Here is a 25,414-nt window from a genome sequence, read left to right on the forward strand (position 1 = left end):
AAAGTTCTATAACCTCTCCTGCCCCTTTACCTCTATATCCTCACTTCCTGCTGGCCTTAGTCTCGCTCACTCTGCTCCAACTCACTGGTCCTTGCCTTGGCTCTTCTACGTTGCCAGACTTCAGGGCCTTTGCCTTGGCTCTTCCCTTTGCTTGAAACACCCTTCCTGCAGATGATCTGCACAGCCCCCTCTGTCACCATATTAAGTTTTGGTTCAAATGACACCTTCTCAACACCCTGATCATCCTGTGTTAAAGGTCAAAATTTTCCCACCCCATCTGTACTTTTGGATTATATATCCCCTCTGTATGCTTCATTTTTCTCCTAGAACCTGTCACTTCTATATGTGTGTACTTATGTACACACACATACACATACGTATAAGTACTTAGGGAAAAAAAAAAAAATCTGCTTCATTCCCTAACCCCGTGAAGGGCAGGACTTTTTGTCTGTTTGGTTTACTTCTGTATTGACAGTGCCTAGCATGTAGCAGGTACTCAATATTTTGTGGTGAAAAAGTTTTTCTTGTGGCTTATTAATTTAGCCAAAATGCTTTAGGTGGAATTTTATGTACCAAGAGTCTGGTTTGGTTGATGCTAACTTTCTATAATAATTTAAGATGCACATTATAATCTCTAGGGCAAGCACTAAGAAAATAACTAAAAATATGTAGTAAAATAGCAACAAAGGAATTAAAATGGTACACAAAAGTTAAAAAGGATTTGTAAATCCTCTAATAAACAGAAGAACAAAAAAGGCATAAGACATAAAACAAATAACAAAATAGCAAATGTCAATCCAACCGGGTCAATAACTACATTAAATGTAAATGGATTAAATACTCCAATCAAAAGGCAGAGATTGTCAGACTGGACTGAAGATACAAGATCCAACTATATGCAGTCTACAAGAGACCCTTTAATTCTAAGACACAAAAGAGAAAGGATGAAAACATGTAAGTAGTAACCATAGAGAACTGGAGTGGCAATACTAATATTAGAATGGATTATTGAGACAAAAAAGATTGCCAGAAACATTTTATAATGATTAAGATGATCAATAAAACATGAAAATATAATAATGTGCACATTTACGCTTTTATGTGGCTAGCAGCAGAACCCCAAAATACATGAAGAAAAACTAATAGAATTGAAGGGAGAAATACACCACTGTCAACCAACTTGACCTAAATAAGATCTATAGAACGTTTCACTCAACAAAAACAGAATGTACACCCTTTTCAAGCACACAGGGAACATTCTTCAGATTACACCATGTGCTAGGCCTTAAAATAAGTTTCAGGAAATTTTAGAGGATTGAATTCATATAAAATATATTCTTCAACCACAGTGGAATTAAATTAGGAATTAATAAGAGAAGGAAAGGGGGAAGTCCACAAGTATTTAAATAGTAGAATTCTAAATAACTCGTGGGTCAAAGAAGAAATCCAAGGGATAGTTAGAAAATACTTTGAACTGAATAAAAAAAGAAAACATGATATCAAAATTTATATGATCTAGCTAAAACAGTATTAAGAGGGAAATTCATAGCTTTAAATGTCTATGTTAGGAAAAAAAAACTTAATAATTTAAGCTTCCACCTTATGAGTCTAGAAAGTGAAGAACAAACTAAAGTCATAGCAAGCAAAAAGAAGGAAATAAAGATTAGAGTAAAAATCAATGAGACAGAAACAGAAAAACAGTAGAGAAGATCAATAAAATAAAATTCTGGTTAATTGAAAAGATCCATAAAATTGAGAAACCTATAGCTAGACTGGGAAACCCTGGTAGCGTAGTGGTTAAGTGCTATGGCTGCTAACCAAAAGGTTGGCAGTTTGAATCCACCAGGTGCTCCTTGGAAACTCAGTGAGGCAGTTCTGCTCTGTCCGATAGGGTTGCTGTGAGTCAGAATCAACTTGATGGCAGTGGGTTTGGTTTTTTTGGTTTATAGCTAGACTAGGAATCCTGGTTGTGCAGTGGTTAAGTGCTTGGCTGCTAACCAGAAGGTTGGCCGTTTGATCCCACAAGTGGCTCCTCTGGAGAAAGATGTGACAGTCTGCTTCCGTAAAGATTACAGCCTTGGACACTCCATGAGGCAGTTCTACTCTGTCCTGTAGGGTCACTATGATTCGGGATCAGCTTGACAGCAGTGGGTTTGGTTTGCATAGCTAGACTGACCAAGAAAAAAACAGAAGACACGAATTACCAAATCAAGTACAAAAAGGGGGACATGACTACTGATCCTACAGACATTAAAGTGGTTATAAGGAGATGGGAAACCCTTGTGGCTTAGTGGCTAAGTGCTACAGATGCTAACAAAAAGGTCGGCTGTTGGAGTCCACCAGCCATTCCTTGGAAACCCTATAGGGCAATTCTGCTCTGTCCTGTAGGGTCACTATGAGTCGAAATTGACTCGACGGCAATGGGTTTCGTGGTTTTTTTGTTTTTTTGTGCAGTCGTGATGATAATGGGTTAGTAACAACATTATTATTATTGACAAGCATCATTTCCTGGGTATCTGCTATGTTTCCAAGAATAAGTCTTAGCTAATTTAAGCTATTTAAAATTCACAGCTTTGAGATTTGCAGAGGGCAAAGCTGAGGCTCAGAGAGATGGTATGACTTGCCTAAGATCAGACAGTCCTGGGTTCAAACCCACATCTCGCAGAATTCTTTGCCTTTTGGTATAGATAAATGAGCAAAGAAGAAGACAATTTTTAAAACGGATTAGTAAGCAAACACTTGAAAAATGCATCTTGGCAGTAATCAAAGAAAGGCAAGTTAAAGAAACCATGATTGCTTTTTTTTTTTTTTTAACTTGGTTAGCAAAATCTAGATATGGTGCTTAGAAAGATGAAAAAAGAAATTCTTCCCCTCTTACATTGCTGGTGCAGTGAAGATGGGTACAAACACCTTCAGGGGTAAAAATGACAATGCATTATTACCCCAGGTGAGGCTTTTTAATTTTATTATTTTTTAGCAGCTTTATTTAGGTTTCTTTGACATATAATAAACTACGTATTTAAAGTATGTTGTTAGAATAGGAAGAACTCATGAAAGTTTTTGTGGGATTTTTAATGAGAATTTAAAACTAATGTACGTCAAAAATAATTCAAAGGCAAACTAAAAATTGGGAAAATGTTTACAGCAATGTGATTTTTAAAAGGATTAATGCATTTAATTTATATAAACTCTTATACATTGATAAATTTAAGAAAAAAAAAAAAAAACTAGGACTCCAAGGGATTCGACAGAAGATATAAATAGGCAGTTCACCAGATAAGAAGTATATGCAGGCTAACAAATCTGGGGAAAATGTTCATTAATAGTTGTAAAGTAAGGCCAATGAAATACTTCTTCTGCCGGTCAGATTAGCGAACGTGAAAAATTTGTTTGGAATAACCACTCTTGTACTCAGCTAATAAAAATACAGGTTATTAAAATGCTTTTGGGTATCAGTTTAGTAATAAGTATTGAAAGTTTTAATAGTCTCCTTTTGTTTTAGTAAGTGTGCTTCTGGATACCTCTCTTAATGGAGTAATCACAAATACAAAACAAACTGCATACTAAGGGGATTAGTCCTGCAAAAAGTATAAAATGGAAACACCTACATAATGTTTAACAACGGGGGATTGTTAAGCAAATTATTTACGTGTTCTTGTTAGGTGCCATAGAGTTGACTTTCAACTCACAGCGACCTCATGTGACAGAGTAGAACCTGCCCCATAGCGTTTTCTAGACTGTAATCTTTACGGGAGCAGATTGCCAGGTCTTTATCCCTAAGGATCTGCTGGGTGGGTTCACACCACCAATGTTTGGCACTTAACTGTTTCACCACCAGGGCTCCTTATGGTATGTCTACTCAATAAAAATATCCTTATGGTATGTCTACACAATAAAAATATCATATAGTCATCTAAAAATTATATTTGCAAAGCTTGTTTTTGTGAATCCTTGTACTTTGAACTTTTGACTTCCTCTCTGACCTCTAAACCCAGTTGTAAAGGGTTCTTGTTATTAGATTAGGCCCACCTGGATAATTTCTGTGTCCTAAAAAGTCAACTGATTTAGGGGGCAAAAAAGAAAATTTTATATAAAGAATTATTTCAACTTTTTTTTTTTTTTTAAGTTTAGAAGGTTCACTTAACTGAACAAAACATTCTTGAGAGTGTGGATTAAGATGGTGGTCAACGGTGTGCCAGCGGTGCAGTGCTAATTAGGAATAGTTATCACCTGTTTCGTCTCTCATTGCATCCTCTTCCCAGCATCAGAATGTCGTCTCTGCAGCTGGCCTGTCAGTCTGCTGTTGTGGGAGATAGCGCCTATACTTCAGTGATTCCTGGTTAAAAGCTCAGTGCTCCCACATTTACGGTTCTCTTCTTTTGTCTGAGGATGTTCAGAGTCCATGAGACTTAAGTTATAATTACATTCTTTATCATCAGGTGCTTAGTCCCTGGATGTTGCACACAGCTTGCACTCAACTGCTAAGGTAAAGGTTGGCAGTTCAAACCCACTCAGCAGCACTGTGGAAGAAAGACCAGTTGATGTGCTTTGGTAAAGATTACAGCCAAGAAAGCCCTGTGAAGCAGTTCTACTCTGTAACGCATGGGGTCACCGTGAGTCAGAATGGACTCAATGGTAACTTTTTTTTTTTTTTTTTTAAATGGCGCTACTGTTTATATTCCAGACTGTAAAAACTTCTTCAGTGGAATTTGAAACTGCTTTTTTGGTGTTGGACATCTTTAATTGGGTGCTAAATGTTTAAATTCTGTTTTATGGTGCATATGCCTAGAAATGAACAACAGTTTATGGAGAAAATATAGTAATATTCATTTTCAGAATGACTTTTTTCGGATGCTTTTACCTGAGAGATGCAAGAGCTTGTAGATTTAAAATGTCAGAGCCACATTCCATTTATCGTCTTCATTTCACTTTTCCTGTAGTTGTCTAAAATGTAAGCTCCACGAAGGCAGGGGCGAGAGTATAGCACATGGTCCACTCTCAGTATGGGCTGAATGAAAGATCGAATTGCCACTTAATGACAGTGTCTACAGCTAGAATTAGTATGGAGAGCTCAGAGCGGCTCCACTTCTGGAATTTGTGGCATTTAGCAGTGTATACTTTGTTGCCCTAAAGCAGTGGTTTTCCACAGAGGAGGTTACTAACCCTTTGGGGAGGGCATTTGGAAATGTGTAGGTGTGTGGCTATGAGTTGAAATCCACTTGATAGCAATGGGTTTAGGTGTGTTTAGGGATGTCACATGGTTGCGGGCAGTCACAGTGGCATTTAGTGGGTAGGGGCCAGGGATCACTGATGTTGTATAGCACCTGGACTAGTCCTGTGCAATGAAGACTGGTATGCATCCCCTATAACTCTGAGCGTCCCCCTTGATGTTCATGTAGGTGAAAAACTTGTTCATGGAAGCATGGAGCCTATTTTACAGGCACAAACAAAGTTTTCTGTGTTGTTTTAACATATGCTGAAATTCTCAGGAAAGCTACTGTCATGCAGTTTGAGGGGAGATTATACTTTGTCTGGAACTTTCCCAGTACTTATCAATTTGGAAATCTCATCACTGATGCCAGTGCCACTCATGGAATTTTGAGCCACAATGCCTATTCCATTTACAACACTTGCTCATACTGAAATTACCTTGTTCATTTACTTTTTAAAAAAATTTGTGTACCCACTAGAACGTAAGCTCCTTGAGAATATGGATCTTATGGATCTTGTTCGCTGGGTATCCTTATACCTAAAACAGTGCGTGGCACCTTGTGGTCAGTTATTAATAAATAATTGATGCGTAAATAATGGATGGATGTGTGAATGAGTAGCTCATCCTTCTGAGCCTGACCTTTAAATGCTGGTGTTCCTCAAGGCTCTGTCCTCAACCCTCTTGTCTCTTTACTCTGTAAACCCCTCTCTACCTTATCTCACCCACGACCGTAGCTTTGACTTAATCTCTACGTGGGCATCTCCCAAGGTTTTCTTCCAGCCAGGTCATTCCTCTGAACTTCAGAGCTAGTTATTCTGCTCCCAGCTCCCTTCCCCACATTAGTGTCTCTCGAGCATATCATATTCAACATGTCCTTCCCCAGTGCTCACCTCAGGGAACTGGCCATCATACATGTAGTCACACTGGTGAGAGACAGTGGCTGTTCCTGACACCCATGTCCAATTAATCACCACCTCCTGTTCCTTTTGTCTCCTAAATAATTTCAGATCCTTGCACTGTCTGTCCCCAGATCCTTTACCACTCCCCAAAACTGAACTAGAATCAGCTCTCTGACTGCAGTCACCTACTCATTGACTTCTCTTATCCACTCTCTCTTACGATCCATTCTCCACAGAGTAGATGGAATGGTCTTGTAAAAACACAAATATGATATTTTCTTGCTCAAAATTTCCTGCTGTGTATTGCTAAAAAAAAAAAATTTTTTTTTTTTTTTTTTATTGCTCTGAGGATAAAGATTTTTAAAAAATTAGCCTTACTGTACCCTGGGAGACCTATCCTAGCCATTTCTTCCGCTGTTTGCTATGCTTTAGGCCCATTGGTCATCTTGCCATTTATTGAGCATGTCATATTTCTTTCGTTATAGAGCTTTCTCGTACCTGTTGTTCCCCCACCCTTTCGGCTAGCTGTCCTTCAGAGCATAGCTCAGGCCATAGAAATCTTCCATGATATCCTGAGAGGCCAGAGCCCTCCCCTGTGTGTGCTCTCATAGCACCTTGTACTTTTTTAGCACAATCGTAATGGATGTTTGGGGAAGTTAGTTGTCTCTCTCTCCCACAAAATTACGTTTTTTTTTTTTAAAAGCTCATGAAGTATAGGTATGACCTTGATGGGATATATTTATTTATGTCATCACCCTAAGAAGTAGCCTATTAGCAACTATAATAATTTGTCTTTCTGGTTTTTATCCAGTAATTTCATAGGGTAGATCAATTCAGATTGCTTCCTTAGAGGTATATTATGTTTCATTTGTTCTAAGAAAGACTTTTTCCTGTTTTTAACATCCCTGAACTTGGTATGCATCTTAGAGCCAGCGGCATATCGTGACGCCATTGGCATATCATGACGCCGTTGGCATATCGTGACACCATTGGCATATCATGACGTCGTTGGCAGCATTTTTTCCTTCTTAGTAGTGCATAAAATAATGGTGTATCTAATAATTGAAGGCATCTTAGATTAGATAAAATGTGGTATTTGTAACAGATTTGTTCTGGCAGGTTTACTGAGAACCTGCGGTGCTCAGTCATTCCGTGGAAGCATTAGTAAGATTTCTCTGTAGCCATTGCAGGAATCTTGATCTGCCTAACATCATTTTGATCTTACTCTACAGAGTTGACTTTTGGGTACTTAATTTATGTATCATTTGTTCAGGTAACACACACATTCAAATTGTGTCTGTATATGTATATCTTCCTTTTTTAGGAATATCATACCCATTTTTAGGAGTCCCTTGGTGTTAACATGCTTAATTGCTAACCGAAAGGTTGGTGGCTCTAGTTCATCCAGAGGCACCTTGGAAGAAAGGCTTGGGGATCTACTTCCGATAAGTCAGCCATTGAAAATCCTCTGGAGCGTTCTGACACACCTGGGATTGTCATGAATTGGAATCGACAACAACTGGTTCCTGATTATAACCACTTTTATCTCCAGGTAGAAGTGGGCGGGCCATCTGTAGGTTCCAGATACTGTTAACTATCCCCCTGAATACATTGTCCCACTCTTCCTTTTAGAAGAAGCTCCAGACGAGCACATCCAGAGCCTTCTCCCCCAGCCTTCCTCGTATCTAGATATGGACATGTGAATAAGTTGTGATTAATTGGATGTGAGTAGAAATGAAATGTGAACTTCCCGGGCATGAATCAAAAGAAATTATTTGCCCTCCAATTCTTATTTTCCCTCCTCTTTGTGGCTGGAAAGGTGGCCATGGTGCTGATGAGTCAGCTTTCACCAGGGAGGCAAAGATAAAGATAGTACCATAAGGGAAGAGGGGCAACAGTATGAAAAGAACCCAGGTCTCTAAATGACCTCATGGAATAGAGATGTCAGCCAGCCCCTGGATTGTGGGGGAGAAATATATCTTGAGGACATTGTATTTTGGAATCTCTTTTTTATAGCAGTGTCACCTGTACCTGTACTCTAACTAATGTATTATCCAAGAGGTTGTTTTTGTTAGGCTCTTCAGTGTCTTAAAAATGTGGCCATCCTTCCCACAGTTCGTTTTCAGTCTGAAGCTGTCACTCGGCCTGCATAGAGTGCATGCTCCTCTAGGATGCAGTGTGGTGCAAGATGCTTGGGTCTCAGTCACACCTCAACTTGGACAACAGCTCTGACACTTACTGTGTCACCTTGGGCTACTCACTGAGACCCTCTGTATTCAGATTCCTCTCCTTTAAGATGGGATGATGTCCATCTTAGGAAGGTTGTTTTGAGGCGTGGATGAGATCTATTTAAAAGGCCTTCTAGCTCTGTGCTTAGTAAATGACAGCTATTCTAGGTCTGGGGCTGGGTGGATGGTGGTATCATCTCTTTATTTTTGAGAGATATTGCTGTCATTAATTTTTCCAAAGAATGTGACCTCAGGCTCTCTGTCGCCCTAGTATTTCTTCAGTTGGAACTTAGTATTTATGGAGAGTTATTTGATTTTCTGTGTTTACCTTTGTGTGAATCAAGCAAAACTATCAGAAACCTTCATGTATGTCCTGTGTTGCCTTGGCTTCCTAGAGAATTGCTGACTTTTGGAGAATTCACTGGGTTTTCCCATCATGCTTTTGGTTGTTAGATCCTACTCTTGCCTATAGGAAGGAGTCCTGGTGGTACAGTGATGAAGCCCTTGGCTGCTAACCAAAAAGGTCAGTGGTTCAGAACCGCTGCTGCAAGAGAAGGATGTGACAGTCTACTTTCGTGAAGATTTCAGCCTTGGAAACCCTACGGGGCAGTTTTACTCCGTCCTATAAAAAGAGCTGCTGTGAGTTGGAATCAACTCACTGGCAGTGGGTTTGGTTTGGGTTTTTTGGTACCTTGCCTATGCTCTAGGAAACCCTGGTGGCATGGTGGTTAAGAGTTACGGCTGCTAACGAAAAGGTTGGCAATTTAAATCTACTAGGAAACTATGGGTAGCTTCTCTGTCCTATAGGGTTGCTATGAGCTGGACTTGAGGGCAGTGGGTTTGGTTTTTGGTTTTACCTGTGCTCCAGGACAGGGAGGGAGCTGTCCAGTGGTTTTTTCTGTGCTGCCTGGGTGAGGTACCACCTGCGAAACTTACTTTTGGACCTAAGTGGTAGGGAAACTCTCCCCTTACGGAACTGTTGTATGTTCTCATGGTTAATGAGGATTCGTAAAGGACAGAGAGAGGAATTGAATCATAAATAGTAACATAATGTGGTAAATTGCTAATTGTTTTTTACTGTGGGGCAAATTATAGGTTAGCTCTGCATACATGTGGTTCCACCGAAGTCTTTTGAAGAGGTAAACTCTAGACTTCTTGTTTTGCTTTGTTTTGTATTCTTTAGAAAATCCGAAAGCCAAAATGGCGGCAACTAGCAGTAAGATGACTTTGAGAGCAGTAGGAAACCTTTGCTTTTTAAAATCCATGTGCGGACACGGTATCAAGTACATAGTCCATACAGATTTACACTTTGGGCATTAGAGTTGATTTAAGACGGTAATCCCAAGGCAGTAGTTTAAGGCACAGAAACAACTATTTGTAACTAGTAAGTACTTGTTAGTACACGCAGTACGAGACTGAGCAGGTCCAATTTGGTCCGGTAAACTGTATGCTGTTTGTTGAATGAACGACTAAGATTAACCCTCATTACATAAGAGCGATGTGGCAGATAATAGAACACTCTTTCATAATTTGGTTGACTCCCTAGGATCTCTACCCAGACAATTTTGTTGGCATATGAACCTGGTTTGCTTGAAAATAAAATAGAAAATCAATCGAAATTTTTTCAACAATTGAATTTTTTCCAGTAATTCTCTTCATCATTTCTGAAATCTGAGTTTCTACATTTCACATTTTTAATGTGAAGTATCAATAATCCTTTTAGTTACCTGTTTTGTTTTTTTCCCCTGCACAATACAATTGGTCACATTTTTTTCTCCCCTGCTTTTAGTTTCACTATAGAAACTGTGTAGGTAGGCCTTTGAGATCTTTATCAGCTTATAACTTCAGCTCATACCCTCAGCCTGCTACTGTCCTCACATCCAAACCCTGGGCTTCAGAGAAGTTTCTCGATCGGGGGCTGGGTGGATGGCAGTATCAGCTCTTTTTATATTTGACTTTTCCCTCGTGCAGGTTGTCATACAGCTGTTTCTGCCCAGGTCTTACGTACTTGCTGTTTTCTGAAATCAGAATCCAGCTTTGAGCTCCTGAAACACAGTAGTCATCTTAGTTCACAGACCATCTCCAGGCCGGTTCTTGCATTGAACAGCTGCCCCTGGCCTCCGTTTCCTCACTGAAGTGACTGGGCTACAGTTGTGTGTGGCTGGGATTTGTGCTCCTTTTTTGTGATCGTGGTGTACAGCTGCTTCTCAGCTTGTCCAGGTGTGCTGCAGGTTTTGGAACATAGATATGTCATGGAGTTAGAAAATCCTGGACAAGTGATATTAGCCAAGTTCAGGCAAATAGAGTTACTCGTCTGTCTAGTTTGGTATTTCAGGTCTGTGAGTTGTTAATTAAATTTAACTTGCCATTTATTTTGATGTAATTTATTCATCGTTTGGGCAAATCTGTGAATTTTATTTATTTATTTATTGGTATACCCAGCTCCAGTATTTAAAAGTCTCTGGCTGATTGGCAGGGTGAAAAGGCTCTAATTTGAGGTTTCCTGTCAGTGCAGGTTCAGTCAGGAGGACACCATGCAGTAATGTGAACAGGGAACATTTACAGACTCAGAGCAACGAGGGATTGGCTGGCAAGAAGTAAAGAGAACCCTAAAGGATAGAGGAATAGCAGCTATAAGGAGTAGCCACTGCCTCCAGGGCTGAGTTGGAGCCCTCAAGGCCGAGCTCCAGACCTCACTGGAGAGGTCACGCTATGCTCACTGGACGCAGAGAACTCATCAATGCCGTGCTGGCAGAACTTGCCAGAAATCCACCTTCTCAGGTGAAAGCCGCTCACAGGAAAGGGTCTTGTTGGAGGCACTCTGCTACAATCCCCTCAGCAGAGGTTGACAGGGGAGGCTGCTGGCCACAGGTGCTGGAGAAGTCGCCACTGTTGCAGGAGCTGGGCACTGGGGAAGTCAAACCCGCGGCGGGAGCCTGGCAAGCACGCGCACTGGAACCTGGATGCAAAACTTTTTTTTCCAACTGTGTCTCTCTAGCACCCTCTACTGAAAATGCTTAACATCATGCCGATTGGCAGAGGAAGAAAACGTAAAGGTCCCAGATGCATTTTCACAGAGCAAACAAAAAGAGGAGGTTGGAGCTCGAGAGGCAATAAATAATAACCAGCACAGCTCCCCAACTCCAAACTCCTTTGTAGTTGGAGGTAGGCACTTTTGGGAAAGGCATTACGCTGATCATTGGCTACACACTACAAGCTTTTAAATTTCTAGCAAACAATGATATTTTTTAAAACGCGCATACATCCTGGTCATTCTTATTAACTGCTCCATAGCACACCAAGACCTGACAGCAAAGATTACTGTCTTTCAGACTAGTTAGGGATTTTCTTCTATTATGTTAAATATATTTAAAGTACGTTCAAGTGTCCTTAAGTAAGTTGACTAAGAAAATGGAGCTCCAATAAAAGGTAATAGCATTACTTTGTGACTTAATTCAAGGCTAATCTAAACTCAAATGAAATATAGAAAAGGTTTTTCACAAAACGGCACTTAAAACTCTTATACTTGTAATTTACATGTTAATGTAGTAAGTAATACTACAGTTTCTATAGTGGTGAAAATGTTTACTGAACCTAATTAGTTTTGAGACAAATTGTAATTAAATAATGCTGAATTCAGTCAGGTTTTCAAACTACTAAGTTAAGTTTAGGTTTCAATTTGCTAAGAGTGGGAATTTCAGATCACTTCCTTGTGCGCATGCGGAACCTGTCCATGGAGAGGGAGGAAGTTGTTCGGACAGAAAGGGGATACTGAATCATTCAGAATTGGAAAAGGTATACAACGGGTTGTATCCTTTCACCTTACTCAAGCTGCATGTTGACAAAATAATCCAAGAAACTGGGCTATACGAAGAACAAAGCATCAGGTTTGGAATAAGACTCATTACCAGCCTGCGATATGCAGATGACACAAACTTGCTTGCTGAAAATGAAGATGACGTTAAGTACTTAACTGATAAAGGTCAAAGATTACAGCCTTCAGTATGGATTACACCTGTACATGAAAAAAACAAAAATCCTCAAATTGGACTGATATACAACATCATAATAAACGGAGAAGAAATTGAAGTTGTCAGTGGTTTCATTCTACTTGGATCAGCAATCAATATCCATGGACGCATCAGTCCAGAAACCAAATGGACATACTGCATTGGGCAAATCTGCTGCAAAAGTTTTAAAAAGCAAAAATGTCACTTTGATGACTAAGATGCGTCTGACCCAAGCCATGGTCTTTTCAGTCACCTCATTTACGTGCAAAAGTTGCATAACGAAAACAAGAATTGATGCCTTTGAACTGCGCTGTTGGCAAAGAATGTTGAATATACTGTAAACTACCAGAAGAACAAACAAATCTTAGAAGAAATACAACCAGAATGCTCCTTAGAAGCAAGGGTGACGAGATTTCAACTTGACTACTTTGGACACGTCATCAGGAAAGACCAGTTGCTGAAAAAGGACGTCATGTTTGTGGTAAAGTAGAGGGCTAACAAAAATGAGGGAAACCCTCAATGAGATGGATTGACACAATAGCTGTAAAAATGGACTAAAATATACCAACGATCATGAAGGTGATGCAAGACCAGGCAACATTTAGTTCCGTTATTCATAAGGTTGACATAAGTAAGAGCTGATTGGACAGCAACTAACAACAATAGGTTTAAATAAATAAATTTGTTAGAAACCATTTGTGTGTCAGGATTCTTTGGTTATAAGCAGCAGAAAGAACTGCCATGTAACTTTTAGGAAGATGTGAGGTAACTGACAGAACTGAAGGAAAAACAGAAGGGCCGAGCTAAGAAAGGGCAGGGGCCCACTGTGGCCTGGAGAATCTAGGTAACTGGCCCCAGTGGACAGGTTCTTAAGGGTATGGTCAGTGAGATGAATCTGATCTAGCTGTTGGCCACTCCATTCAGTTTGCAAATCCCAAGGAGTGTCTTGATTGGCCTGGCGTGACTCTCCTGCTGTCAGCATTACTGGGGAGCAACCTAAAGGTATGAGGCTGCAGACCTGGAGGACCTCTGTCGCCAAGACTTCGTGTTTTTTTCCGTTTCTCAGCTTCACTTCCTTGGTGTTGGCCTCATTTCCAGGGCCTGTGGGTTTGAGAGATGCTGCAGCACCTTTCAGCCCTGAGGTTCTGTTAAGTCCAGACCCAGCAAAAGTGTCATCCCTGAGCCACTGCCCCTGAACGTCCACAGATTGAGAGTGAGTGTGGGAGTGGGACTCCAGGTGAAATGAGGGAACAGTTACCAACAGGAGGACTAAAGGAAGCTGGGGGTAAATCTGCTTCAGAAGACCTCTTTAAAGTCAAGCAAGATGTCACTTTGAGGACTAAGGTGCACCTGACCCAAGCCATGATAGTTTCGGTCATCATATATGCATGCGAAAGCTGAACAATGAATAAGGAAGACCGAAGAAGAATTGATGCCTTTGAATTATGTGTTGCTGAAGAATATTGAACATACCACGGACTGCCAAAAGAACAAACAAGTCTCTTGGAAGAAATACATACAGCCAGAGTGCTCCTTGGAAATGAGGATGGCGAGACTTCGTCTCACATACATTGGACATGTTATCAGGAGGGACCAGTCCCTGGGGAAGGATAACATGCTTGATAAATAGAGAGGGTCAGCAAAAAAGAGGAAGATCTTTACAAGATAAATTGACATGGTGGCTACAACAATAGGTTCAAGCATAGCAAGGATTGCGGGGATGGTTCAGGATCGGGCAGTGTTTTGTTCTTCTGTACATAGGGTCAGTATGAATTAGAACTGACTCAACAGCACCTAACAACAACATCAACACTTAAGCCTGAACAGAGACAACCAATGATTAGCAAACAGTTGCGGAAAACTTCCCACATCAAAGAGAGTCTAAGAGAAGAAGAGTCCACGGAAGAAACAGGTAACGTAGGAAACAAAAAAGCTTCAGAAAAACCCTAATATCCTCAGATAGAACAGAGATGATTTCGCATCCATAATACGAAAACAAAATGTGGAGAAGGAGCAATTAGAAAGCAAGAACGTCATTAAGAAGCACAGTGCAAAGATTAGAAGACCAAGTAGAGCCAAGCACACAGAAAATAGAATAACAGAAAGGCATGGAGTAGAAAATAGAAAAGTTATAGAGAATCAAACCAGGAGGCTCAGTATGTTGTTATTTAGAAAACAGAAAACATTTTCAAGAAAATAGCTGAAATTATATTTTTATGTTGAAAGAGTCAACCAAATGCAAAGCACAAATAATGAGGGGTGGGGGGGGAGACACCAAGGTACATCATCATGAAATTTCAGAACCCAGGGGATAAAGAGATGCTATAAGCTTCCATAGAAAAAATATATCACCTAAAACGGATTGAGAATCAAAAAAATCAGACATGCTAGAACAGTGGAATTCTCTGCTTAGCCAAGCCACCATTCAAACAAAAAGGCAGCCTAAAACTGTTTTCAAACATATATGGTCTCCAAAAATCAACCTCTCACACGTTCTTTCTTGAGAAGATACTTGACGATGTTTTCCAGCACATCGAGGGAGTAATTTAGGAAGGTGTAAGACAAGGGAAGTCACAGGATGGCTGAATTAATAAAGTCAAATCAGTGTTAATAGATGATGATGTTTTGCTGAGGCATTTGTACGTTTTGTTCCTTCTGCTTAGTCTGTTAATTCCTCCTTTCTGCTCTATCAGTCTGGGTCCAGTCAGAAAACAGAAATCACACAGTGGTACAGACAGAAGTTTATATTAAAGAATCATTAAGCTATGATACAAGAAAACTGGCAGAGCACTCCCAGCCCAGACAGAGCAGGACTGAAGGCCCTGGAAGGTAGATTTGGGGGGGGGGGGGGATTCATGTTTTAAATTTTGGAGGGAAGCATACAAAAACAGGATTTTTGTAAGGAAAATACTGTAAGAGGAAAAGAAACACAATTGGGAACTCAAAAAAAAAAAAAAAGAAAAGAAAAAAACAGCTGCACAAAAGGTAAAGTGTAATCCCAGTATATATTCTAACTCTGCAGCAAATATTTAGATATTCTTTGTAAGTAAATGCTGTTTATTGATTTAACTAAAAGTAGTAATGGATGGTAAAATGGGGGTGCTCTAAGAGCCATATCCACATCCGTCATTACACTAATTGTTAATGTCTCAAATTGGTGAGCCGAGAGCCTAGCCATCCACATACGTTATTTAGAGCTGGGAAGGAACATAGCTTCCCTGTATACGTGGGGTATATAATTAAGTGAAAAAAGAGTAACACAGAAGAGTGAATAGTCTGTTTGCATTTGTTATTTAAAAAAAAAAAGGATGAGTACATGTATAGTCGTATGTAGAGATACCCTAAAGATATCCAAGAAACTGCTAACATTTTGTTAACCTCTAAGCAGAGGGCCGTGGGGGTGTTGGAACAGCAGTCTTACGTTTCATTATGTATCTTTTTGTACTGTTTATGGCTTTCCCCCCCCATGAGCACTTATTACTTTATAAAATAAAAATGCGATTAAATGTTGATTTAAAAAAATTATTAATGATATAACAGAAATTGCACACTGGGGGTTAGAGGTAGAAGAGATTACTGCTAGCTAGGGGGAGATTAGATAAAGCTTTATTAAGAGCACATATCTGAACTACTCTTTCTCACGTAGACATGGGCGTGGGCGGGAAAGCGTAAGCAATTTCGTGGGCTTTAAATTTACCATATTGTGTACTTAAAGCAGTTTTAGGTTTACAGAAAAATTGTGGAGAAAGTACACAGTTCCATGTATGACCTTCCCACTGCACACACTCTCCTGTTACTAACGTCTTTCATCCATGTGCTATGTTTGTTGCAGTTGGTGAACCATATTGATATGTTACTATTAACTAAAGTCCTTGGTTTACATCATGCTTCACTCTGTGTGTTATATAGCCCTGTGTGTTTTAACAAATGCATGATGTTGTGTGTCCACCATTACAGTATCATGCAGAGTAGCCTCACTGCCCTAAAGATGCCCTGCGCTCCACCCCTCCCTCCGCTGGGACTCTACATTTTAAACAGGTACCCAGATGATTCTGATGATTGTGGTCCCTGAGACAACACTTTGAAAAATAATATTCTGGGGCTGAACTGTGGGAACTGCATCTTACTCCATTCTATTCTGTACCTTCCTCTCCGAACACAATGCCTGATAGTAGGTTGGTGCTCAACAAATATGGGCTGAATGAATGAGCCACTGAAGAAGTCAGGGCAACTTGCTGTTATTCTCAAAGGGTGCCTGTGATGGGGGTGAATGTCTGTGTCTTAACACCTGTCCTTCAAGGGTCCTTCCTTACACCATATGCGACTCAGCTGCCTTAAAACTTCCTGCTGCTAATGCTTCTCTCAATTTTCGATTTAAAATGGACATCGTACTAATACCACTTTTCTTTATATTCGACAGGGAGAAAGAACAAAAAACACAAGAAGAGGAACGTTTGATGGAAGAAAAGAAAAAGAAAAAGCAGGAAGAAAAGAAAAAGAAGGAAGGTGCTCAGAAAAAGGTTTGGCTAGAGTTACTCCTGATCTTCCTTGTTTTGAGAATCATTGTGTCTCATCTCTATGATCATAGCCATTGCATTACTAAGTTTCATTCTGCTTTTTAAATCAAGATACTAAATCTGTAATTAGTGGAGAATAGCTAATGTGCTAGTGAGATAAACGTAGGACGACCGCCACAAATTGCCTTCCTTCAGGGCCGAGAGGTACCGGAGCTGCTGCGTGTAAAGGTTGATGGAAGTGGCGAATGTCCACACTGTCCCGCTTGAAGCGAGCTGCCCGGGGTTGGGGGGGAAAGGGCTGTCTGGCTGATGTTGTCAGAAAAGCTCAGAATAACTGCTGCAACTTCAGCAAGCGTTCTTCTACAAAATTCTATTAGTAGATCCTAAAAATTAAAAGTCCCACTGTAAACCTTTGTAGACATGCTTGGATTTCATGGTATTTAAAATACAAAGTAAGGCCATTTGTTTTTGCTCTTGCCTAGTTTCATACGTTTTATAGTTGAAGCTGCATACCTCCCAGGCCGTATCACAATAGAGCTCAAAGGAGCTTTCCAGGGTGGGTTTTTTTTTGCCTTTAGATTGTTGTTGGCATGTAATCAATAGCATGTAGGCAATTGTATGTTTTTCCCCAATAATAAATGATAAAATTAACTGGACAAAATCGTGATTTTAAAATTCTAGTATTAGAAGTCCACTTACATACTTTCATAGATGGGTCCATCCTACAGGTTATTATTCCTAAAGAGTTTCTGATTTTTTTTTTTTTCCCCCCAGGCTGCTGATCAAAAAACCAAAGGTAAGTTTATTTATATTTGTGGGGGGCTACATTTTAGGACAGATCAAACTGTTTATGATGAAGATGACTAAGTTTTTAATTGATGGTTAAAAAACAGAATCTAACTTAGATTTTGTGCTGACTTTTTATTATTCGTTGTGAAATTCTTCATTTATCACTGGTTTTACATCTGCATTTCATTGGCATTTGCCTACTCTAAAAAACTGCCTAAAGGATGTTAATGTAAGTTTTATTAGCAATGCGTTACAGTTTTCCTTCGGTTTGATTTCTGCTAAACAAGGATTACGCTGATACAGGCGATCCGACCAAAGGGCACTGGATGTCTTTAAAGTCTCCGGTTCCTCATTGCCAGCTTTTCCTTATGGTAAAAAGGGACATGTTCTTTCTCTGTTCCTCCTTTGTCTATTGATATGTAAAACTTTCTCTTTTCTTAAATTCTCCAAGTCCAGAGTTTGCTGCTGTCTTATGGGTATTGGCGGAAGCACACAGTTCTTACTGTGATTTCCTGGCGATTCAGAATGAGCACAGTGGGAGCGACACTGGGAGCATCTTCATTGCAGACTTGACATGTTTAGGTGCTTTCTAGTGGTGAGGAGCACACACTCCGGAGTCATAAACCAGCTCTGGTTAACTTTGCGCAAACCACTTCCCGTCTTTAAGCCTCAGGCATCTCATACTTAAACTGAGACACCCTGCCTCCGAAAGCTGCTGTGAAGACGAGCGAGATGATGCTCGGACAGGGCTCAGCTCAGGGCCCAGCACACAGTCGGTGCTCAGCAAAGGCTAACTGTATTCACAGCTGTTATTTTTAAGTTTTGTTTTATATTGGAATGTCACATGTACACAGTTGTACCCGCCGGCATGAACTATAGAGATCCTCGTGACCAAGGGTTCACTCAGGCAGTGCCACTGTGGAGATTCTGTTTTTGTTTGACATTTTATAGTTTTCCAAGTAAAGTGTATGTATATTACGTCATCTGAATGTCATACTTCAGCAGGACAGGTATTAGTTTACAGATGAAAACACTGAGGCTCGTAGTACGCGTTGAGTGGCTTGTCTTGGTCTGGCATCAGTGGTAAAGATGGAAGCTGAGGGGTACCAGGGCTTCTGCCCCCAGTGCACTTGGCTTTAGTGCCTCTGCACTAAACTGCCTGTAACCTGCCGCCCTGGAGTCCGTTCTGACTCGTGCTGACCCCATCCCTTACAGGGTAGACTGCTCCATAGGGTTCTCCTATCTGTGATTGTTACGGCAGTAGGTTGCCAGGACTTTCTGCCGTGGCACCACAGCCTCGTGGTGAACTGCCAGCCTTTTGGTTGGTAGTCAAGCACAAAACCTTTGCACCGCCCAGGGATTGCCTCTGTACTGGAGTCACATTAAAAGATGGATTTAATATAAAGTAAATATGACAAGATGGATTTAATATAAAGTAAATATGAAAGGACAGCACAGGAAAAGGAACTTTTTCTCTCTTATACTCAGGAACACTGTGAATTTACATGACGCTCATTTTTAGAAGGGCCCAAAGGGCTTGTGGTGCATAGTTGTATTTGAATTTATGATCTTGAGTAAGGAGCAGTGATTTCTCATTTAAATTGCCGTTTAAAAGTACAGAATTGCCAAAATGTTCTGCATCATCCATTTCCTTTTTTAACGTTTTGTGAACTTTTTACAACCAGATTCAATATCAGCTATCTTCTGTTGTCATTGTTTTCTGCACGAACAGTAGCAAATTGCTCACTGTACAGTGATGGTGAAGTGTACCGCGCTGCTGCTACAGAGTTACTGTTTCCTATCACTGTCCCAGTGAGATCTTCCTCGCCAACTCCAGACTCTACTGGGTTTTTATTGTTTCTAAAATATTCTTCCTCTGGGTACAGTTTGTCAGTAACTGTACTAACTAGCCTTAGAACAGGTCAGAATTATAAATGTCCTTGTAAACAAACAAAAAGCTTTCTGAATTCTAAATAACGCACCATCTGTTGGTAGGTGCTGTCGAGTCGGCTCCGACCCAGAGTGACCCTGTGCGCAACAGAACGGGACACTGCCACCTCCTACGCCGTCCTCACAGTCCTTGTTACACTTGAGCCCATTGTTGCAGCCACTGTGTCAGTCCATCTCATTGAGGGTCTTCCTCTTTTTCGCTGACCTTCTACTTTATCAAGTGTGATGTTCTCTAGGGACTGATCCCTCCTGACAACACATCCAAAGTATGTAAGATGCAGTCTCGCCATCCTTGCTTCTAAGGAGCGTTCTGGCTGTACATCTCCCAGGACAGATCTGTTCGTCCTTTTGGCAGCCCGTGGTATGTATAGTCAGTATTCTTCGCCAGCACCGCAATTCAAAGGCATCAATTCTTAGGTCTTCCTTATTCATTGTCCAGCCTTGACATGAATATGATGCAATTGAAAACACCATGGCTTGGGTCAGGCGCATCTTAGTCCGCAAGATGACATCTTTGTTTTTCAACACTTTAAAGAGGTCCTTTGCAGCAGATTTGCCCAGTGCAATACGTCTTTTGATTTCTTGACTGCTGCTTCCATGCGTGTTGATTGCAAATCCAAGTAAAATGAAATCCTTCACAATGTCAACCTTTTTTCCGTTTATCATGATGTGGCTTATTGGTCCAGTTGTAAGGATTTTTGTTTTCTTTATGTTGAGGCGCAGTCCATACTGAAGGCTGTAGTCTTTGATCTTCATCAGTAAGTGCTTCACGTCCTCTTCACTTTCAGCAAGCAAGGTTGTGTCATCTGCGTAACGAAAGTTGTTAATGAGCCTTCCTCCAATCCTGATGCCCCGTTCTTCTTCATATAGTCCAGCTTCTTAGATTATTTGCCCAGCATACAGATCGAATAGGTATGGTGAAAGAATACAACCCTGATACACACCTTTCCTGACTTTAAACCACTCAGTACACCCTTTAATAACTGCCTCTTGATCTATGTACATAGATAGTTGTACATAGATCTGTGTACATAGGTACATGTACATGATACATAGATCAGTCCAACGGTGCTGCTACGTAACTCATTAATGAACACCACCAGTGGAAACCCTGGTGGCGTAGTGGTTAAGAGTCTGGGTGCTAACCAAAAGGTTGGCAGTTTGAATCCACCAGGCGCTCCTTGGAAACCATATGGGGCATTTCTCCTCTGTTCTGTAGGGTCACTACAAGTCAAAATCGACTCGACAGCAACAAGAAAAAGAAAATGGGAGCAGCATCAAGGTTTAAATTTTTCTGCAACTCTCTGTTATTACTGGTTCAGATCAAAATTAGCTGCCTGTGAGATGGTGGTTCTGAATTTCTGACTGAACTTGAATGAGATAATATAGAATGACAGGATTATATTGTAGGAATAGCGTCCTAGGCTGGGTGCTCCAGAGAAGCAAAACCAGTGAAGCACGTGTATATATATACAGAGAGAGATTTACCTTAAAGAAATGGCTCATGCAGTTGTAGAGGCTGGCAAGTCCCAGATCCGTGGGTCAGGCATCAGGCTAGAGGCTTCTCCTGATTCACGTAGCTGTAGGGGCTGACGAACCCAAGATGGGCAGGTCAGACGACAGGCCACTGGCTCATGGGCTACGGAGGCTGAGGAATCCAAGATCAGCAGATGGCAGGCTGCTGCCTCACAGGCTATAGAGGCCTAGAAATCCCAAGATTGGCAGGCAGTACAGCAGGCCACTGGCTCAAGTCCCAAGAACCGAAGGTCAGATAATGATGAGCCAGAGACAGGATCCAGAGGCTAGCAAGCAAGCTTTATTAGAACATCGAAATATATATTGGATTCAGGCCATGCCCCCAAGGAAACTCCCCTTACAACTGGTTGGCTCATTGCATCAAATCACATCATGGAGGACGATTGCATCATTGTATAACTGCCAAAGTACCTCGTTACATAACTGCCAAACCACTGAGAATCATGGCCCAGCCAAGTTGACACACGACCTTAACCATCACAAATAGTATGACTGTTGGTGCTCTAACCCCTGCTCTAGCTTGTAAGCCAGTGAGGCAGGGCCAGAGTGGCCTGGCTCATACCTCCATCCCCAGGCCCTAGCCCCCTGCCCAAAGTCAGGAGGCCTCAGAGCAGCATTCTCACTCATCGACAGCTTTTGTGCCAGGCCCTGTACTAGGCCCTCAAATTTATTATTTGTAGATGTTGCCACTGTATACTGTTGATGGTGTTCTCTCCAGTGTACAGAGGAGTAAACTGAAGCTGTGAAAGTTTGCCAAGTGCCCCAGGCTGCATAGCTAGTGAATCGCAGGGCTGTGCCCGGGATCTGTACTCCCAGCAGACGTTTATCAAGCATCTACTATTTCACACACCTCCTGTACTTCCAAACAACCCTGTAAGAGAGGAGATGAATGCTCAGAGAGAGAAATAACAGCCCAGGTCACAGAGCTAGGACATGGCAGAGGTTGGTCACATCTGACTCCAGCGTCCGATCTCCAGACCCAGACTCAGTTGCCTGGCCAACTGTGATGACCAGCCCTTGGCAGTCACCAGGAATGGAGAGCGGTACTGTCACCATGAGGCAGCACCTCAAAGGTCAGAAAGAGCTGAGCAGTGTGAGCGAGCCCTAGAGCTGACTACTCTGAAGAGAGAGACTAGAATTACAGATTCGATTGTGTGATGTACTGAATCAGTTAACTAACGTAGCAGAAGCAAGTTTGGATTGCTTTGGTTTTGATAATTAGCTCAAACTAGACCAAACCAATTAGTAATTTCTTTGTTCTGGAATATTATACGCCATTCTCGAATCATAGTGTTAGGAAAGCAATACCTTCATTATCCACTGTTACATTTGACTTAATTTTCTCAATAACTGAAATTTAACCTTCTTAACTTCTGGTCTGTTTTAAACATTTTTAGAGAACTCTGTAGAATATATTGTATACACACATCTGTGCTTTCTTCTTAAAACCAGAAACAAAAACCTGTTGCCTTTGAGTCAATTCCAACTCACTGTGACCCCTGCTTTCTTCTAGATATTAGTCTTGTCCAATCTTGATAAATCCATCTTTATTATACATTAATTATGCTATAACCATTGAACTATGAATCTTCATTTAAAAGACTAATATAGAATTGAATCTAATTAGAAGTTTATCTTTTGTGGTTAGGTTAACCTAGCATTTGTTGTCGTTAGTTGCTATCAAGTCGATTCTGACTCATGGCGACCCCACGTGTGCAGAGTAGGACTGCTCCATAGAGTTTTCAAGGCTGTGACCTTGCGGAAGCAGACTGCCAGGCCCTTCTTCCAAGGTGCCTCTGGATGAGTTCCTTCTGCCGACCTTTAGGCTAGTAGTTGAGTGCTGAACCATTTGCATCACCCAGAGACTTAATCTAATGTACAGAAGAAAGACATGCTATAAATTATATATATATAACATACAAAAAAAAACACCAAACCCGCTGCTGTCGAGTCGATTCCAACTCATAGCGACCCTATAGGACAGAATAGAACTGCCCCATAGAGTTTCCAAGGAGCACCTGGCGGATTTGAACTGCCGACCTCTTGATTGGCAGCTGTAGCACTTAACCACTATGCAGCATGCCCTTTTTCTCCACAAACCTAAAAATTACGTTTGTAGAAAGTCTGCCTTATAAAATTACAAATTCTTTATCTGGCTGGTTTTTCAAATCCCAACCTGTGATTCCTTTGTTGGGGTCATATTTAAGATTCAGACCAAATGAGTAAGTTTGTGTGAGACACTGTGCTGCCGCCATTCTTACCCTGCGCCTGCCCTGGTGTGTTGTGGGAGCCATGTTCTCTCTGCAGCTGGGGGACATGACCCCGTTACATTCTGGGGTCTCATTCGTATTGGGGATTCACCTGCCTTGATTCTCCTTAGACCTCTGAGTGTACAAATCCTGTCCACAAGAACCTCTTTCCTGTGGGGGTGCCCTGCTCGCCTCAGGAACCTGAGCGTGTCAGTGTGCCTAGGGTCCTCATTTAATTTCTCCCCTGCTTTCTAGCCATGACTGATGGTTGTTGCTGTCGTTTATTTATTTTTTTCCTCTGGTGATGAAAAAATAAAATTAATACATTCTCGTTGAAAATAATTTGAACATTATCTAAAAAGAGCTAAAGTTTCCTTGAGATAGTTACCCTCCATCCTGAGATAGGCCCCAGTTAGCATTTGAATCCCTGGGAGCGTATCTTTGTGGGTGCTTGTACAGAAATCAGGCTTTAAGTGTTCTCTCTGCTGCTTTCCCAGGTAGACCCCCATCCTCAGTCTCCCAGGGGGCTGCACTAAGCAATTTGAAAACCTCCCAACTAGCCTGTTGATAAACAAAATGGTCCTATGTAAATTCTGCTGAATATTGTCTTTGTATTAATTTTTTTATTAGTGACTAAAGATTCACCAGAACTCACTCACCTGTTAGCCCTTTGTGAGGCCCCAGATGTTCTCCTGTGGGGGCGGGGGAGTCGTATAACCCTGTTGTGAGATACCATTAACCTGTATATTACATCTTGCCTGTGGAAACCCTGGTGGCCAAGTGGTTAAGAGCTCAGCCGCTAACCAAAAGGTTGGCAGTTCAAATCCACCAGGTGCTCCTTGGAAACCCTATGGGGCAAGGCAGTTCTACTTTGTCCTTTAGGGTCACTATGAGTTCGAATCGACTCAACGGCAGTGGGCTTTGTTCTGTTTTTTTTTTTTTTTTTAATGGAGTGACTTACAATGTTGAACAGTTTCGATTATAATGGTAGCATCTCTTTTCTGTATTTTGGATGCCGCCCTAAATTTGGACACAATATGTGATGTAATGATTTTGTAAGCCTAAATTTTCCATATTGTTTTCTGGGGTTTTTTATGGTTTAATGGGTTTTTTTTTTTTTTTTTTACTATGATAATACCCGTAAATGTAAAGTTAATTTAATTCATTGGTTATAGCCAGGTTTTTTGAAGTTGACAAATAGATAAGTTTCCATGTAAAAAAGTTAAATCATGTTACATAAGAAAGCAAATATCTTAATGACCTAATATAGCTTAGACCCATATGATTAATGATTTGTGACTTTGAGTTTTATACTTTTATAAATTCATGCTTATACATATAGCCATACATTGTTGGTAATTGCTAATTTTTTAAATTATTGTTATGCTTCAGGTGAAAGTTTACAGAACAGTAATTGTTAATTTTAAGAAACCTCTGTGTGCCTTTGTTAACATAATCAGTAACGTTATGTTGAGTGATAAGGGTGGGCTTTGGAGCCACAAATTCTATGCCGCTTACTCTAGTGCTACTAAGCCTTATTCTGAATGTATATTTTTAAGTTTTTTCTCAACATAAATGAAGAGTACTAGCACTTTGTGTTCTAAGGTACGCTTGACCCAAGCCATGATATTTTCAGTCACCTCATATGCATGTGAAAGCTGGACAATGAATAAGGAAGACCAAAGAAACATTAATGACTTTGAATTAATGGTGTGGGCAAAGAATGTTGGATGTACCGTGGACTGCCAGAAGCACAAACATCTGTCTTGGAAGCAGTACAGCCAGAGTGCTCCTGAGAAGTGAGGTTGGTGAGACTTTGTCTCATGTATTTTGGACATGTTACTAGGGGGACCAGTCCCTGGGTAAGGACATCATGCTTGGTAAATCAGTGAAAAAGAGGAAGACCCTCAACAAGATGGATTGACACAGTGGCTGCAACAACGGGCTCAAACATAGCAACAATTATGAGGATGGCACAGGACCAGACAGTTTCACTCTGTTGTACATGGGGTCACTATGAGTTG

The 25,414-nt window shown here is 40.9% G+C and overlaps 1 protein-coding gene across 13 annotated transcripts in view; it reads left to right on the top strand.

Annotated features, from left to right (window-relative positions):
* The window catches only part of TNRC6C (trinucleotide repeat containing adaptor 6C), a 127,019-nt gene that overhangs the window by 12,835 nt on the left and 88,770 nt on the right, over positions 1-25,414 (top strand). For 9 of the 13 annotated variants that reach the window (XR_007513917.1, XR_007513916.1, XR_007513919.1 and 6 more), the window contains exons 1-2: positions 15,350-16,869; positions 17,641-17,662. Coding sequence is in view for 4 of the 13 variants with exons in the window: in XM_049858666.1 (XP_049714623.1) it covers positions 16,729-16,869; positions 17,641-17,662 (163 nt within the window). In the remaining 9 variants the exon portion in view is untranslated. Of the gene's footprint in view, positions 1-15,348; positions 16,870-17,640; positions 17,663-25,414 lie in introns of those variants that run through there. The other 4 variants (XM_049858666.1, XM_049858668.1, XM_049858669.1 and 1 more) reach the window with 2 other exon arrangements.

Source organism: Elephas maximus, chromosome 19 (genome assembly GCF_024166365.1).
Source record: "Elephas maximus indicus isolate mEleMax1 chromosome 19, mEleMax1 primary haplotype, whole genome shotgun sequence".
NCBI classification, from domain to species: domain Eukaryota; kingdom Metazoa; phylum Chordata; class Mammalia; order Proboscidea; family Elephantidae; genus Elephas; species Elephas maximus.